Consider the following 15,415-nt stretch of genomic DNA (forward strand, 5'->3'; position numbering starts at 1 on the left):
AGGAGACAGAAGACGCTAGATTTTGACCAGAGTTGTTATTTGGGGATGGATCATGTGCTGTGCTGGGCAGAGGTTGGGGCTGGTTTTTGAGCAGAGCAACGATAACGAAGACATCTGATTTACAAACACTCTTAAATGCTTATAAGATAGAATAGCTGAAAACCAGACATGCTATATGCGTGCTGTACGAGTGAGTTCAGTTCAGTTCTTGGCTGTGACGTGTGTAACTTACCGGTGGCCTCTCAGAAGTTCAGTCATGCCAAAATAGCGCTAATAAAATCATCCTGCCATGCAAAACCGTATTTTATATAGGTGTTACATACAATATTTCTGGAATTGAGGACATAAATTTACATGAATTTTCGTACTTTGGTGTCGAATATTTATTGTAGCAGTTACATTTTTCAAAGAGGTAGTGAGCTAACTAATTTCCTTTCCCTCCTTTGGGGACTATAAAAAGAATTTCAAAGGCATGCTTGTTCTTGAGAACAAGTCGAAATTGTTCTGCAATTGAAAAGCCTAAACTTAGTGTGTGATGTAAAAGCAAAAACGGGATAGTAGAAGGTCTTGTCTATGTTAGGGACTTTAAAAAGGTATTTGCTGGAGTCGATTATGTTACAAGTATTTGGCTTCTGAAAATACCTTCTGCAATCAGCAGGCTGTTTGCTGGAGGTCTTCGTTCTTCAGACGGACAAACTGCACCAGCGCTACCAGCGGCGTGAGTTCGCTTTAGGTCTTTATTAGATTGCCTCTCGTTTTAGCAGGTCGCTCTAAGGCACCTCCGGGTTTGGGTGCAGCCAAGTCTGCGTGCCAAGGGCATCCCTGCAGCAGCGGCCGCCGGCGGCGGTGTCCCGCGTAGGGGGGGCTCCATCTGCGGTGCCAGATCGGGTGGACGGTTTGGGTGTATTTATGCCAGTGAATGGCAAAAGACTGTCACAGTCCTTGGATTAATCGTTTTTTTTAGCTTTTTGTTAAGAATTTTGTCGTCTTTTTTCAATTCTTTTCTCTGCCAGAGTGAGGAAGTATTGTTAAATTTCAGGTAAAAGCAGAGATTTAAAAATAAACAGTGTGATTCCAGTGATGGCTCAGTGAATCGGGTGTTGGCTGCTGCCTTGAGTATGGTTCTATCATACTGGTGCGGGACGAATTAAAAAAAAATGAAGAATTCGGGCAAGAGGAGATCATAAGTTTAGCATACTTGTGTTACTTGATTATAATAGTAATTACTTGATTATAATAGTCCTTCACGGTATAGAAGAGCTACACGGGGTCAGCCAGTCCTGCTTGTCTGGGGCTGGCGACGGGAACAGATGCGCAGAGAAGAGAAGAAGATTTTCATCTTTGGGAGGGCAAAATGAGGAAACATCTAAGCCGCAATGAATACGATCTGATTATGGTAATAGGGCGCACACTATTATTTAATGAATGTTTCTTTTCAGCGTCGCCCCTAATTCCCATTGTGACTATCATGTTGCTTGTCCGTCTGAAATGTATAGCACCTAAAACTGTCTGTCTTCTACACACTTATATGCTGGATTTGAGCAGACATTTTAATGCCATGTGATGAAGTGCTAAGTATCTGGGGGTGGATGCAGAAAGATCTCAACACGATACGATTTTTAAAGGAGGCGGTTTTGTTACATCATGCATAAAGGCGCTCTCTACCTCCAAGAGGAGACAGAATCCATACTGATTTATGAAGAATTAATATAGTGTTCCTGCAGCTTCCTGTGATGAAAAAGACCCGTTGCTGCTGAAAACCAGCGTGGGTTGGGTTTTTTCCTTTTGTTGGCATACATTAGTATTTTTTTTTTTTTCCTTTAAAAAAACCCCAACCCAACAACAATACAAGACTGAGCGAGGGAGGAGCGGAAGAGGCGGCGGCGTGCTTGGCAGCAGTTCTGAGCAGAACGGGAGGTTCAGCGAACGCTCACCGGCACAGACAAATAGCTTCTCGGTCACTTCAAGTTATTTTTACAGGAAAGCGTGTTTTGTTGGTCACAAATGTTGGTCACTTGTTAATATTCATTAGGAAAGATGGGTTTTCCGGGTCTTTGAACTTGAGGGAAGAAAATGCTCCGTCCTTTCCCTTCTCTCCACCTCTGCTCCCTGCCAGAAATCTCGAAAAAGCAAAACAAAAAACATCAGGGGCAATATTTTGCTTTAAGTGGTGAGGGTTTGGGTTTTTTTTCCTCCAACTGATTTGCCTTTTACAAACCAGCTCCCCTCTCCCCGCCGTCCTTGCTGTCCCCGCGGAGCAGGCGGGGGCCGCCCCTCCACACGGAAGGACCCGTCCCTCTGAGCTCTTCCCGCCTCCTCGATTCAAAAATGTTGTGTCTGTGATACAAATACTCTGAGTGAAGAGATTACTAAATAAAACTGTAATTACTTTGGTTGGGTGAAGTGGTGCCGTACGCGTGTGTGGTGTAAGTGGCCGAAGGAGCAGGATCTGCCCCGCGCCCCTCGCAGCACTCCCTCCCGCTGCTGCCGTCTCTCGACTTCTGTCAAAAACGTGCAAACCGAAAGAAGTGAAGGTCCCCCCACCACACTGTCTTAGCCCAGACCTTGCGTGGCACAACCAGCTGAAAATCCGGTAATTAAGAAAAGCAAATGTTTGAATAAAAAGGCCTCTCTTGTTGACGCCATTTCTTTTTAGTCGGGTCTAATTTAGGAAAAACCGCTCGATGTTTTTTCCCATAATTCAGGCAAAGCCTTTGCGGTTATTTTCAGGAGGAGGAATTCTTTCATTTAGGCATGCTAAGGACATTGCTAACGTCTGCAAAGAAGCCGGTTTCGTACACAAACCTTGGGCAAAAACCTGACGTAAGGAACTTTGTGTGAGGAGCCCCGGCCCGGCACAGATAATGGCGTATGCCTCCTGGGGGGTTAACTCCTCCGGGGGCTTCAGGCGTCTGCTAATGAGCTCTTTAGTGTTATTAAATAATGTAGATATGTTAAACCGTGGAATATTGCATCTGTTCTACTTGCTCGGTTTTTCGGAAGGATGCTCCCGGCCGCGGCACGGGTGACATATTTTACTTTTAAACGCGGCATACGCTGATCTGTAGTTTGAGAAAACGCTTGGTGGTTGGTTTTTTTTAAACTTCACTTCAAATTTTAAGCCCGAAAGCCACGCCAACGGCTAATATTATTCCAGAATTGAATGCTACAGCTTTAAGATAAGGTGCCGGGGCGCTCTCGGCGCGCACACAGCGCCAGCTCCTCCCGTTCGCTTGCTTTTTTTTTTTTTTTTTCTTTTTTTCTCACGCTGAAAATACCCCACCATATTCACGATAAGAGCATTTTTTTTTTCTTTTTTTTTTTTCTTTTTTTTTCTTTTTTCCCCTTTCTCCCCCCCCCTCTCCGAAATCCACCAAATCTGAAGAAAAATCCAAGTGACTGTTCTTAGCAGCTGTGTGGCCCGGAGTTCAGTGGGGAAGCGGCTTCCAGCCGTCCCTATTCATCACCTGCTTCAAAGGCGTGCTGGCCGCTCCAGTGTGCGGGCCAGGTAGGGTGCCATTGTGCGCAGGCGGGAGGATTAGTATCAAAGCTGCGGCAACCAGGCCCTCGGTCTCGGGCTGCCATTCAGGCTAGCGGGGAGAGGCGAAGGCTGGCCAAGGTCACAGCATCCCGTGTGGTGCGGACTGGGAAAGGATCCTGAGAATAGAGGGCTTCTCATGAAATCATGGTGCAAGCTTGCGGCACAGCAGGTGCCCTTCTGGAACACATACATCTGTTTATGTTGGGATAGCGTAGCTGACAACGGGATAATAGAGCTTTGTTTTTTATAATTTTCTTTCTCTTTTTTTTTTTTTTTTTTATTAAAAAAAAAAAGACAACTGTATATACGGCAGCGTTGAGGAATATTGAAGGAAGAGCTTTCGCTTTGGAAATCATAAAGAAATCTTTAAAAGATGTAATTGCTGGGGTGGGGGGGTTGTGTGTGTGTATACTTAAGCGAAGGGGAGAGCAGGCTGCCTATTAACCATTTCGGATCCTCAGCCCTGCCGATGAGCAGCAGCCGGGTACGGGGGGACCGTGCGCACAATGCGACAATGCAATTTTTTTTTTTTTTTTTTTTTTTTTTTTGGTACGCTCCGACATTTGTACCAACAAATTGGTTAAGGATGCGCTGGATTTGCTCGGTTGTCTCCATTGTTGGGATTGTCTGGAGGAATTCTGTCACGCTAACGGTGGCTTTTTAAAAGGTGAGGTAATAGTGACGTAAAAATAAAATTGCCAACTTGATGAAATTAAGGGGAAAATTAAGCTGTAGACGAGTTGTCATGACGACAAGGATGTTCTATTGATGAACTGTACTCCTCACTGTCCAATCAGATAGTGGAGCTGAGGCTGGAGCATGAACAGGAGAAGACGCACCTATTCCAGCAGCACAACGCAGAGAAGGACTGCCTGGTCCGAGACCATGAACGGGAAATCGAGAAACTGGAAAAACAGCTTCGCGCTGCCATGGCAGAGCACGAGAGTAAAACTCAAGAATGCAGGAAGCGAGACGGACAGGTAATGATCAATAACGTTTGAAAGGCGTACGCTTATTAGAAAATGCTAATAATTAGTGTTTCCTGTTTGCCAGCATTGTTGGAGATGCACGCTGTGTGAGCATTTGCGAAACTGGCACATAAACGTGATTTTCGTTTTCTTTTTTCTTTTTTCTTTTTTTTCTTCCGCTTTCCCCCCTCCCTTCCCACTGCTGAATAGGGCTTTAACTGCAAAAACCACAGGTAGCCAGATTAAAAATCCCATGGTGCGCTATAACTCGGCCTATTTATAATCTTGTCTCATTTTCTTTCATGATGGATTTGTTTAAGAAAAAAGGTATCTGTTCTTCTCCCCCCACAGCCCTCGCACTCACCCCTCCTTTTCTCCTTCCTGGGCAAATCCATATGAATTATATCTGCTTCGTTCGTATGCTTTTTTTGTTTTAAATCTCTGCAGGTAACTCACAAATGGCTTTATTTCATTCTGTTCGTGTCTTTTTGTTTCAGTTTTGCCTTCTAGATTTGCATTGTGTGTTTGGCTACATATGTCGGATATTTGATAAGATGATGTGGGTTTGGGGTTGCTTACCATCACGTTTATTTTCCTCCGCACACAAGCACCCCTCCCATCCTCCATCTCTGTGGTCACTGTTGGAAGCCATTTGGCAGAATAACCCCCAGCTGGGGTAGCATTTGACTCTTCAAACTTCTGGATGAAATGCGCACTGTCAGCATGGAAAACGATCTTTATGAGTTTTCAGTTCAAAAACCCATCTTACTGCATTTATTTTCAATGTATTTTGTAAGGATGGCACGGTGTATTTTCCTAACAGCCCATATTAAAAGGGCCTGCGATGGCAATACTGAAAAAATTAAGGTGATTTTGTAGCTGAGAGAGCATTCAGAAAATAGTCTCTACTAATCAGCGTTAGAATTACTTATCACGTACGGATTATTTTATACCAAAACTGAACATTTTGGTAAGGCATCTTTAACGACATATGTTTTCTGCGCGCCACCGCCTTCCCTATGAGCTGTACGACTCTGACATTGAGGCGTTTTCCCTTTCCTTTCCTGTGGACTCGTGGGCTGCGTCTTTTACTGGCAACCATAATGTAGCTAAGTGAAATCGAATATTTAATTTTTAAATTAATTTCTTTTTGGTTGCCTTTGGACGACTCGGACTCTGTCGAAATCTGTCTTAAGTAAATCTATTGCAAAACAAACGGCTTGTTGGGGAAGGATGAGGGATATATAGCAGAGCCAGGACTTATTTCTCCGTTTCCACCATTATGGTTTTCCAAGGAAAACAAGAGATGCTTATGTGAGAGCGCTTGGGAAGAGGATATTCAGGTGGCTTCTGAAAAATTAAATCTTGCCATTTATTCTCCGGTCTATTGTAAGAGTGAACAAAGACTCACATTATTAAAGGGTTTTGTCTTTGGATTTTTTTTTACTTTGGCCCAAGATGCCTCTTAACGCTACAGCTGTTTGCGAGTGCCTTTTCAAAGTTGTATCGTGCCCTCACCTGCGTTCCCGACGTCGCGTTTGCGTTCAAAGGCAGAGCTGTAGCACTCACCTTAAAAAACGGGTTTAGAATTATATAGAATTATTCTGCCTACACGCCAGCATTCATTACACTTACCGTATTGCTCTGTCTAGCACTGAATACAGAGGCAAATTCTTTCTATCTTAAGCAAATTCAGAGAATCTGGGAGGTGTCTTGTAAGTTCATCTCTCTATTTTGTTCTGTTGTGGGTCATTTCTGGCAAAGATTGGAGTCCAAAGTTTGGTTGTGCTTTGCGTTTGCGATGGGATATATAATGCTACGAGAGGTGCTGTGTAGAAAGCTGGAAATTATCGCAGCAATTAGGAAAATCTGAACAGTCTGAATAGCAAAAACTTTGGCCTTTTTACAGGGCTTTTCTTTGTAGTTTGAATATCCCTGTACAGTCATCTGAACATTGCTGCCGTAAGAATGACATGTAAATCAGGGAAGAAAACGCCGTTGCCGTTGACTAGAAGAGCTGTTGCTTATTCAAATTCTAGTAAGAATCTCTCAGCTTTCAAGGACGCATATTCTTTCCGTTTTGGAAAATAAATCATTCTTCGTTCCTTCCTCTGGTCTTTGTATTAGAATTCTCTTTTGTCTTTGCAGCGAGCTCAACAAACAATACTGGTGTTTCTTATGGAATTATGGCGCATATTTTTAATAATGGTTTTCATCTTTGCATATCTTTACTGAAACGTGTGTTTTGGGCATCTGCCATATCTAATGTCCAATGTTCTTTATGAAAGATTTGGCGGTCTCTTAACAAAGATTTCACAGTGATCCAATGAGTTTATGTAAACAGCTTTTAAAAAACCTGTTAAATTTGAACCGTGTTTGACAGCAGTAATTTTTAGGACTGCTTTATATGACAGTGGAGGCGCGATGGAACAGGAGAAGAGGCCATTTTGCTTCGCTAAATGAGAAGTAGATTTGCTGCGTGTTTCAGAAAATTTAAATAATAATTACTGTTAATCATGTACAAGTCGCTTGGTTTGAAGGACCTATCTGTTCAATGTTTGGTGAATGATGTGAAAGCACCGTTATTAAAGGTATTCACTGTTATTCTTTCTCAAATCCTTTTCCATATGGAAGTGTGGTGAATGTTTAAAATAATACATATTTCTTACTATATTGCTAAAGACAGCTATGACTGAGTACTGTGGAACAATTTATTATACTGTTGCTGAAAAGATTTTTCTTTTTTTTTTTATTGCATCTCCCAGGTCTCTACTTTCACGTAGGTCTTCAGCAACTGTGAAGGATAGTATACAAACCGGTTAGGTTTTATTCAAATATGAATACCTTTATTAATGCTTTGTTCAGAACTAAAGTATAAAAATTAAGATTTCAGTGCACTGCCAGATTTTAATTAAATATAAAATAATGTCACCGCTTCTTTGAAATATAAGTTCAATATATTTTCAGGAAAGGAACTTGATTTAAGTGGATCACCTTTTGTATTGCTGATGAATTTCTGGATAACAATTGTATTCCACTTTAGCTCTTGGATTTATTCATTTCTAGGAGGCTTGCTTTGATTTTTTCACCTACGGTTGTAATGCTTGGGGAGGAGTAAATTGACATGTAGGTCAATAAAAGTCAAAGCAGTACAAAGGCTTTTATACCATGCTGTGTTCTTGTAGTCTTTTAAATCCTATGCGTTTTCTATGGTCTGACATAATATTGTTATTCTTTAAATAGTAGCTAGTAATACAGGATTTTTTTAAGGGTAGTTTAGAATCACTACTTCTTTTTTATTTAGTTTTTTTTATATTATCTGGATTTTCTTTAGGAGCATTTTAAGCTACAGTTTGGTTAGTTATTCGTCCCTCACCTCCCTAAATAATTTTAGTTTATACATGAGTTCACAAAACAGGGAAACTCCCGGACGGTAGAGATCTTCCTTTTGCTTTAATAAAATCAGCCTTGCCACCGAATCGGCGATTTTCTGAAGCAAGACTTCCGATTACAGAGAATACTACATGGAGTTTGCTTCTGCGCAATCGGATGGCAAGGTTAGGAAATTTTAATGGCCCGTGGGCCGTGGTGCCAGCTGGACCCTTATGTTATCCCTTTATCAGGCGAATGTCATTCTCTCCCCACCATCTGACACGTGCCCTCAACCAGCTCAAAGATTTTCGTGTTCCAGCAGCTGTACAAAGTTGGAGCGTTTTCGCGCTTGTTCTTTGACCGTTGACCTTCGGGCAAGAAGAAGGAAAAACTGTACCCCTGTAACTTCAAATGTGGCGCTTTACACGAAAGCCAGAGGAGAAGTTTCTGTGAGGAAACTGAATTCTCTTTCCCGGTTCTGTTATGAGATAATTGGCAAGTCCGCTGTTCTCATCCGTTCGTAATTGGGTCAGGAGAAGCGCGAACGCTGAGGCGCGTTTTGGAGTATTTGTCACTGGCGTGACGGTATTTGATTTTCACATACGCCGTTCGTGTTCTCAAAAAAAGAGACTGCTTTGAGAGCAGGTCACTGGTGTTTGGGGGTGTCTTAGGGCTCTCCATAAACCATCGCTGGTGGGGAAAGGAAAACCTGGAGCAGTTCTGCGGTCGTGCAAACGCACCCATTGAGAATGGAAGTTGTTCTAAAGAAGGAGCGGGCGGGAGGCGGCGAGAAGAGTTAATAAGGTATTTTCCCGCGGCCGAAGCATCTGTCCCCTTTTTCCTCTCTTGCTTTTCGCACTTCCCCTCACGCCCTTGGCCGTTACCGTCCCGTTTGCTTTACCTTCTCGGAAACCAGCGGCTCCTTCCCTGGGGCCCAGTGCGTCGGGCATCCTCTCGCTTCTCCTCTGGCTTCTCCTCTTTCAAAATCTGCGTTTTGCACTGGTAAGCAGTGATCTTTGCGCAGCTGCTGCTTTGCACCTGGTTTTGTCTGAATTAATTCCGAGCTGTTTGAGTCTGTGGAGTTGGCAATAAAAAAAATACAGTAATGGTCCGTATTTTCATTCCAGCAATGATCGTTATTTTCGTTGCAGCCAATCCTTGGTATATGTTTATGGTTTGGTATAGATAATTACTGTATCAACAGTGCAGGGGGAACAGAAGAGACTTACCTTGCCTCCATGTAAGCCGTCAGTCGGAAGCGGTGCTGACTGGTGTGTTGGTCTGGTGGAGAGCTTTATCGACTACTGACAAGAGAAAATACGGGAAAAAATGAATAGAAATATTATAAGCTTGTTTAATGATAACTAAATACCCCAACACACACAGACAATTTCTGTCTGTGGGTAAATATTGCTGTAGCAGTGCCTTTCCAGTGCTATACTAATAGAGAAGGAATTCGGGAGCATTTGTTTCACAGTAGGAGACTTTCTTAAACTTTGATCTGAAAGACCCTATTGTTACCAGGCAGATAAATGTCTGATCAACTCTTCTACTTCAAGTAATTGTTGTAATGTCTCCAAACAGCAGTTTCCACGGAGATATTCTTCTAGGATCCGTGGAAGCAGTTTGCTTGATGCTGTCTGGAGGGCGCAGATAGCCGTAGTCCGTGAAACGTTCAGATGGTGGTGGTGCTACTGAAGTCACTTCTGTATACAATTTTGAGTAAATAAATTCCGTGAGTCTTTTTTTTTTTTTCTTTGACTTCTTTGTGTTTTCTCAATAGACTATGTCTTTGGCACGAGAAGAAATGCATTGTTTGCTGTGCAGGCTTTCTCTGCAGACAATCTAAATAACGGAGTTACAATCTAAATATTTGTTTGTTATATTTTCCTGGGAGAGCAGCGATTGGGCTGGCAGTCAGGCTGCTGCAGACAGACAGCCGTTCCCTTACAGCCTTTCCTAAACAAAAGCTTTTGGGCTGTATTGCAGTGTGTTTAATTTACCAGCAGTCAAACCAGGATAATCAACGTGACTCTTGATGTAAAATATTTAAAGTACCAAATAGTTGTTGCAGCACTGGCGTGGTTTCCTTTGGTTGTTATTCCTAACCTGCTGACTCAGGGTGACCCGGGGGGGATCCCAGTGATGGTGACTATCTACTAAAACCGAGGATCTGACGATGGGTCCTATAGAGACATTCAAGATGGGCTTTAGTAGTATTGCTGTGAGTTGAGAGTTCAGTGAAATGGCCAAATGCACCAGTTTCCCGGGAAAACACTCAAATAGCGTCCCCCATTGGGCTCTGGTCACCAGCACAGCTAGTTTCAGCTGTGCTTGAGTAAATGCAGAGGAGCTGTGGGAAGAATTTGGGCTGCAGCACAGACATAATCTCTGAGATTAGAGGAAAAAATGGGCCTTCGCTCTCAAACTGAAGCACAGAGCTGAGGCTCAGGGTTCCGTCCATCAAGCACCTCCGTCAGGGTGGTGCCGCTGTGCACCGTCCCCTTCCCTGCGCAGATGAAGCCACCTTGCCACGTTTGCTGTTTTGCGTCAACACTCTGCTTCTGGTCCCCACTTCTGAGCGGCTGCTTCTGTTTGAGACGCCTTTCAAAAGGCTGTTGAACAAGCTATAAACATCTGCCACTTCCCCGCTTAATGGAACCATCAAAGTGTTCTCGTGCTGTAGTGGGTGATCATCTATGATCTCTTCCACATTGTTCCTTGACTCTCACTTTTTGCGATACGACTGAAATTAGGTAGTGAGGAATTCGGTGCAGGAGCTGTGCCTTTACTGGCTCCTCTGTCCTTTTGTACCTGAGGCTGTTCAGCATCTGAAATATTTACTACAGACATTTTTGGAGGCTGCATATAATGGTGCATAAATTATCATTTGCTGATTAAAAATGTTAAGTTAGCTTAAGAGAGAACTGACATTTTGTGCTGTCTACAGTGTATGTAAAAGAGAAAGCAGTTGCCATAGAAACTAGCTCATCACATAATAGGAACTCTGATTCTGAGATGGAGTTCTTTTCAGCAAAATGGACTTTCTGTATGTAGAATATGAAATTGAATATATAAGGTACTTCTTATTGCACTGTAGTCAAAATTTTATATTAATTTTTTATTTTAATTTTAAATATTGGCAGCTGAAAAAGTGGAATATGTAATTTCACCTGCGTAGGGGCAGGGTTTATATCATATGGCAGTAATTTTATTATATAACATTACTCCCTGTTTAGGAAAAAGTGATTCTTTCCTGCATAGAAGTTAATAAATACAGAATAATTTCTCGGGGGGGGGGGGGGTGGTGGGGTGGGAAAAGATCAGTCTTGCTCATCAGGTGGATAAAAGATCTTTATGCCAGTTTTTAACACATCCACTGGGTCTGGCTTTGCGTATAGGGTTTGTGTGTGATGGTTACAATGAATGATTAACACTAATAGACAATAAGCTGTACATAGTGTGAAATTATTTTTACAATTAAAGTTACGTGAAGGAAGTAGTAGATAGTCAAGTACAATAATAAACACAAAACAGGTGATAGTAACTGCAGGATTTGAGATGGTGTAACATAATTTCTAAGCAGAGAGGCAAAAATACCGTGTTACTTTGCAGAAACTGTCAACTTACAATATAAGCTCTTGATTTTGAAATAAAAGGAGCACGTGCTTTATATTTGAGGTTCAGTGTATGGCAAAGTCAGACTCTGAAGTTGCTTATTGACATTACTTCCAAGTGTAAGAGTCTAAATCTTCTCTTTGGAATGTAGTTTCTGTGATACTAGATTGTTCCAAATATTACAACTAAACTTACTGTTTGGTAAACGTCTGCTGTGCAGAGAAATGGGTACTTACTCACAGCATTCTTTATTAATGCTTTTTCGTCCTTTTGCAAATTGCTTTTTAGTGTTAAAATTTCCTTGACAGATTTGTTGATTAGAAGGAAGTTGACTTCTCCTAATCCATAGAATGAGTACAGCAATTTTGAAAACATCAGCGTAGTATCTACTTCGAACGCTCCCCTGGATGGCTGAATGGACATCCTCTAATGCAAGATCAGGATTTGTAATGAAGTTTTTTCACAGCGTCATAGAGTAATTTGAGTTGGAAGGACCTCTGGGGGTCATCGTGTCCAGCCTCCTGCTCAAAGCATGTCTAACTTCAAAATTACATCGTGTTGCTTAAGGCCAAGTCCAACTGAGTTTTGAAAATCTGCAACGATGGAGATTTCACAACCTCCCTGAGCAACCTACTCCAGTGCTTTACTAATCAGTTGTGAAATTTCTTTTCCTTTCTATCCAGTTGGAATGTCTATTGTTAGAATTTGGATCTGTAGCTTGTCCTTTCACTGCTGCCTTCAAGATGAGTCTGCCTCTGTCTTCTCTACAATTCCTTACACTCAGTGAAGACAGCAGTTGGGTTTCTCCTTAGTCTTCTGTTCTCCAGGCTGAATAAACCTAGTGTGGTGAACTTCCCGAGGGTCCTAGTGGCTCATTCCTCCAGCTTGCAGAGTTTGAGGTCCATGTGAACAGCAACCCTGCTCTCCAACACACTGACCACTTCCTCCCCATGGTATTGCACAGGGTTCGTTGTGTTCTGTCATCTAGGTCATTGGTGAATGTGTTAAGCTGTATCAGCCCTATTTGAACTTCAAGAAATGCCACTTGCAGCTGGTTGCCTGTTGACTCCTACTCCTCAAACCCAGTAGTCCAGCGAGTTCTCCACTCACGTGGTAGTACAGCCATCCGGACCACATCTCTTAAGCTTGCCTGCTATTAAAGTCTGTATCAAAAGCCTTGCTAAAGTCAAGGTAAAAGACATGGACAGTTCTCTTTCCGCAGAATCAGTCATTTCATTGTAGAAGACAATCAGTTTGGTCAAGCATGATTTGCCCTTGCTGTATCCAGGTTGGCTGTTCCCAGTGACCCTTTTATTGGAAATTATCCTGGAAATTATTTTCATGGAGTTATACTCCATAATTTTTTCCAGGGATGGAGGTTAGGAAGGATATCCTGTCTGTGACTACCTACTAAGGTGCTATGTATTGCAAATTAATAGTTAAATTTTTTAGCATGTGCTTTTTCTCTTGTCCCTTTTCTAGAGGAAGATTATCCAAAATCAATTTAGTCTCTCTTCCTTAGGTCAGCAGATGTTAATTCCATTCACTCACTCCCACCATAAATCAAGTTTTGAACAGTAGTCTAGCTGTTAAATGATTGATCTGATAGGAGAGATTTTACGATCCATTGAGTTCCTCAATTCAAAGGTATTATAAATACCAAATGAAAGAATGAAACACTAGACGAGAAATTATGACAATCTGTAGTTTGGAATGTTAACACCACTTGTTTTGGCAGTATTACTGGTCTTAAAACAATAGGATCCATATGGATGCTAATTTTCCCAATTTTGAGCAATAAATACATCCTCTTTATGGTTTAAGTAATGATATTACTCAATACCACTGCAGGGTCCAGTAGACGGTTTCATGATGAGGTAATAAATAGCAATTTTGGAGAGCTGATTATTTGTATTTTTCTTTTATGTGGTTTATGATGGGGGAAGAAGAAATCACAAAGCCAGTTGAAAAGCCTTGCCCTCTCCTGTAGCTGACATACTTTGGCTGAAGATATGTCAGCTGAGAAATGTGAGACCATCCATAAAGCTCCGCACGCTCCCACATTAAAGTATTACAGAGAAACCTTCAAGTGGAAAACCAGTAACAAACTGCAGCTGAGATGCTTATGGCATTCTGCGCTGTCCTGAGCGCCCTACCACTGCTCTGCTTATTCCTCCCAGTGTTGCTTTAGTCAGGCAGGAAAACGGAAGACTTCTCTGGTTTTCCTGTATTTCATAGACTGGAGCTATGAAGGGAAAAACCACCTCAAACCCCCATGATGGGTTATCTGTGGATCTGGAGATGATGTTGCTGGCACAGACGTGAGGCTGAGTACTTCACTATTGAACTTCTCTGCAGCTGTTTGCCCACTGGCCCAACCCCGGTGTCTGCAGCAACTCTTCGAGAAGTCTCCGTTTCTGCCTCAGACGTTAGGAATTTGCTGACCCATCAGCTAGAGGGATAGCCAAGTGCTCTGCACTCCTTCAGCACCGCTCCTCCCGCCAGTGCCGTGCTGGTGCGTCCTCCCAACTCCCTCCACTTGTTTCAGCGCCGGGAGGCGGTTCCAGCTCCACCCTTCTAAGCTGCTCCATCTCCTTTTCCACCGAAGCGCCAACTCTTGCCATGCCACACCATGCGCGGTGTAGGACGGGTTTTGTCTCCTGCCAGTTCTGAGCAGTGAGTAACAAGTATGTGCCAGCGAAGGTCTCCCGACCGGGCTCCGTGGGACACACAAACCAAAGAAAGGGAGCAGCTCGGTGCAGCGCAAGGAATGGTGTTGGACCTGGGTGGGGGAGCTGGTCAGGCACTGGTCGTGTGCTCTGGTCAGCCCCGCTGTGACCCACATCCTCTGGGGACTCAGCTCAGAAGAGACCATTGCCTTGGAGGGCCCACGTAGTCTTTTGTATTGCTCCGCATTTCCCATCCCGATTCATTCTCTCCGTGTCTTTTCTGCTGCCATTTTGTGTTTCTGTTTTCTCTCAAGCCCGGATGAGAACAGGGATTTTAGGTTACGCATCTGCGGAAATTCCAGGGAGAGAAAGCTTCGTGTGTCCTCAGCTATAGGCTTTGGACGTGTGCTAGGCATGGATGTTCGAGCTTATAGAACTGTATGTGCCCTTTTTGCAAGTTGTCTTTTTGCTTCTTGGAAACGTACCTTTTCTCCTCATTTTTTTCTTTTTTTTTTCTTTTTAGAAGCAAATTAGAAAGAAAATACATTATTTTAAAATACAGTATTTTCAATATGAAGTCAGACAGCAGAGCTGTTCTTTTGTCTTTTGAAGAAATGATTGCCATCTTTAACAAATATCGTTTCTGCATTTTGAAAGAGTGGCACAGACTCTGACAGTGATTTCAGGTCTTTAGTGTTGATTTCATACGAAGAAATATTTTTCACAGTATGACTTTAAAGTAGACTTTCTCCCCCCAATTACTCTACATGTTGGCAGCAAATTAGCTTTGAGGGAATATTGTGCACATCACAGTTCCCTGTTGATGTATCGGGGAGTCATTTTTGGATCTTTCAGCTCAGTCAGACCGATGACTGACGTTGTTCATGTCTTCCGTTTCTGTAGATTTGAAAGACTTTCTTTTGACAGGGAAGGTGATGCGGAAAAAAAGAAGCCAAAGTACAAGAAATGATTGGCAAAGTGATGATATCATCAAATGTTCAAAGACTTTGCAAATTGAAGCTTATTAGGCTGACATTTTGTCTTCTATTCAGCACTAATTGGAATCATGGCTGGGTGCATGATGTGGAAGGTACTTAATGCCTGAGTGTTTATCATGACAAAATGACAGAAATCGATGTCAAGGGTGCCGTAGATTTCTGTTTAATGGAGAAAACAATATCTTTCAAACTGCAATTACATATCTCATGGTAATTTGTATTCATAGATATGGAAGTCCTCCTGAAACA

The 15,415-nt window shown here is 42.5% G+C and overlaps 1 protein-coding gene across 1 annotated transcript in view; it reads left to right on the forward strand.

The window, feature by feature from the left end:
- Positions 1-15,415, forward strand: part of CEP112 (centrosomal protein 112) — a gene marked incomplete at its 5' end in the record, with an annotated part of 177,864 nt that overhangs the window by 78,386 nt on the left and 84,063 nt on the right. Inside the window, one exon of the mRNA XM_082492412.1 lies at positions 4,339-4,521. Coding sequence (XP_082348538.1) covers positions 4,339-4,521 — 183 coding nt within the window. The remainder of the gene's footprint in view (positions 1-4,338; positions 4,522-15,415) is intronic.

Source organism: Vanellus vanellus, assembly GCF_965231255.1.
Source record: "Vanellus vanellus genome assembly, chromosome: 17".
In the NCBI taxonomy this organism is placed as follows: Eukaryota; Metazoa; Chordata; class Aves; order Charadriiformes; family Charadriidae; genus Vanellus; species Vanellus vanellus.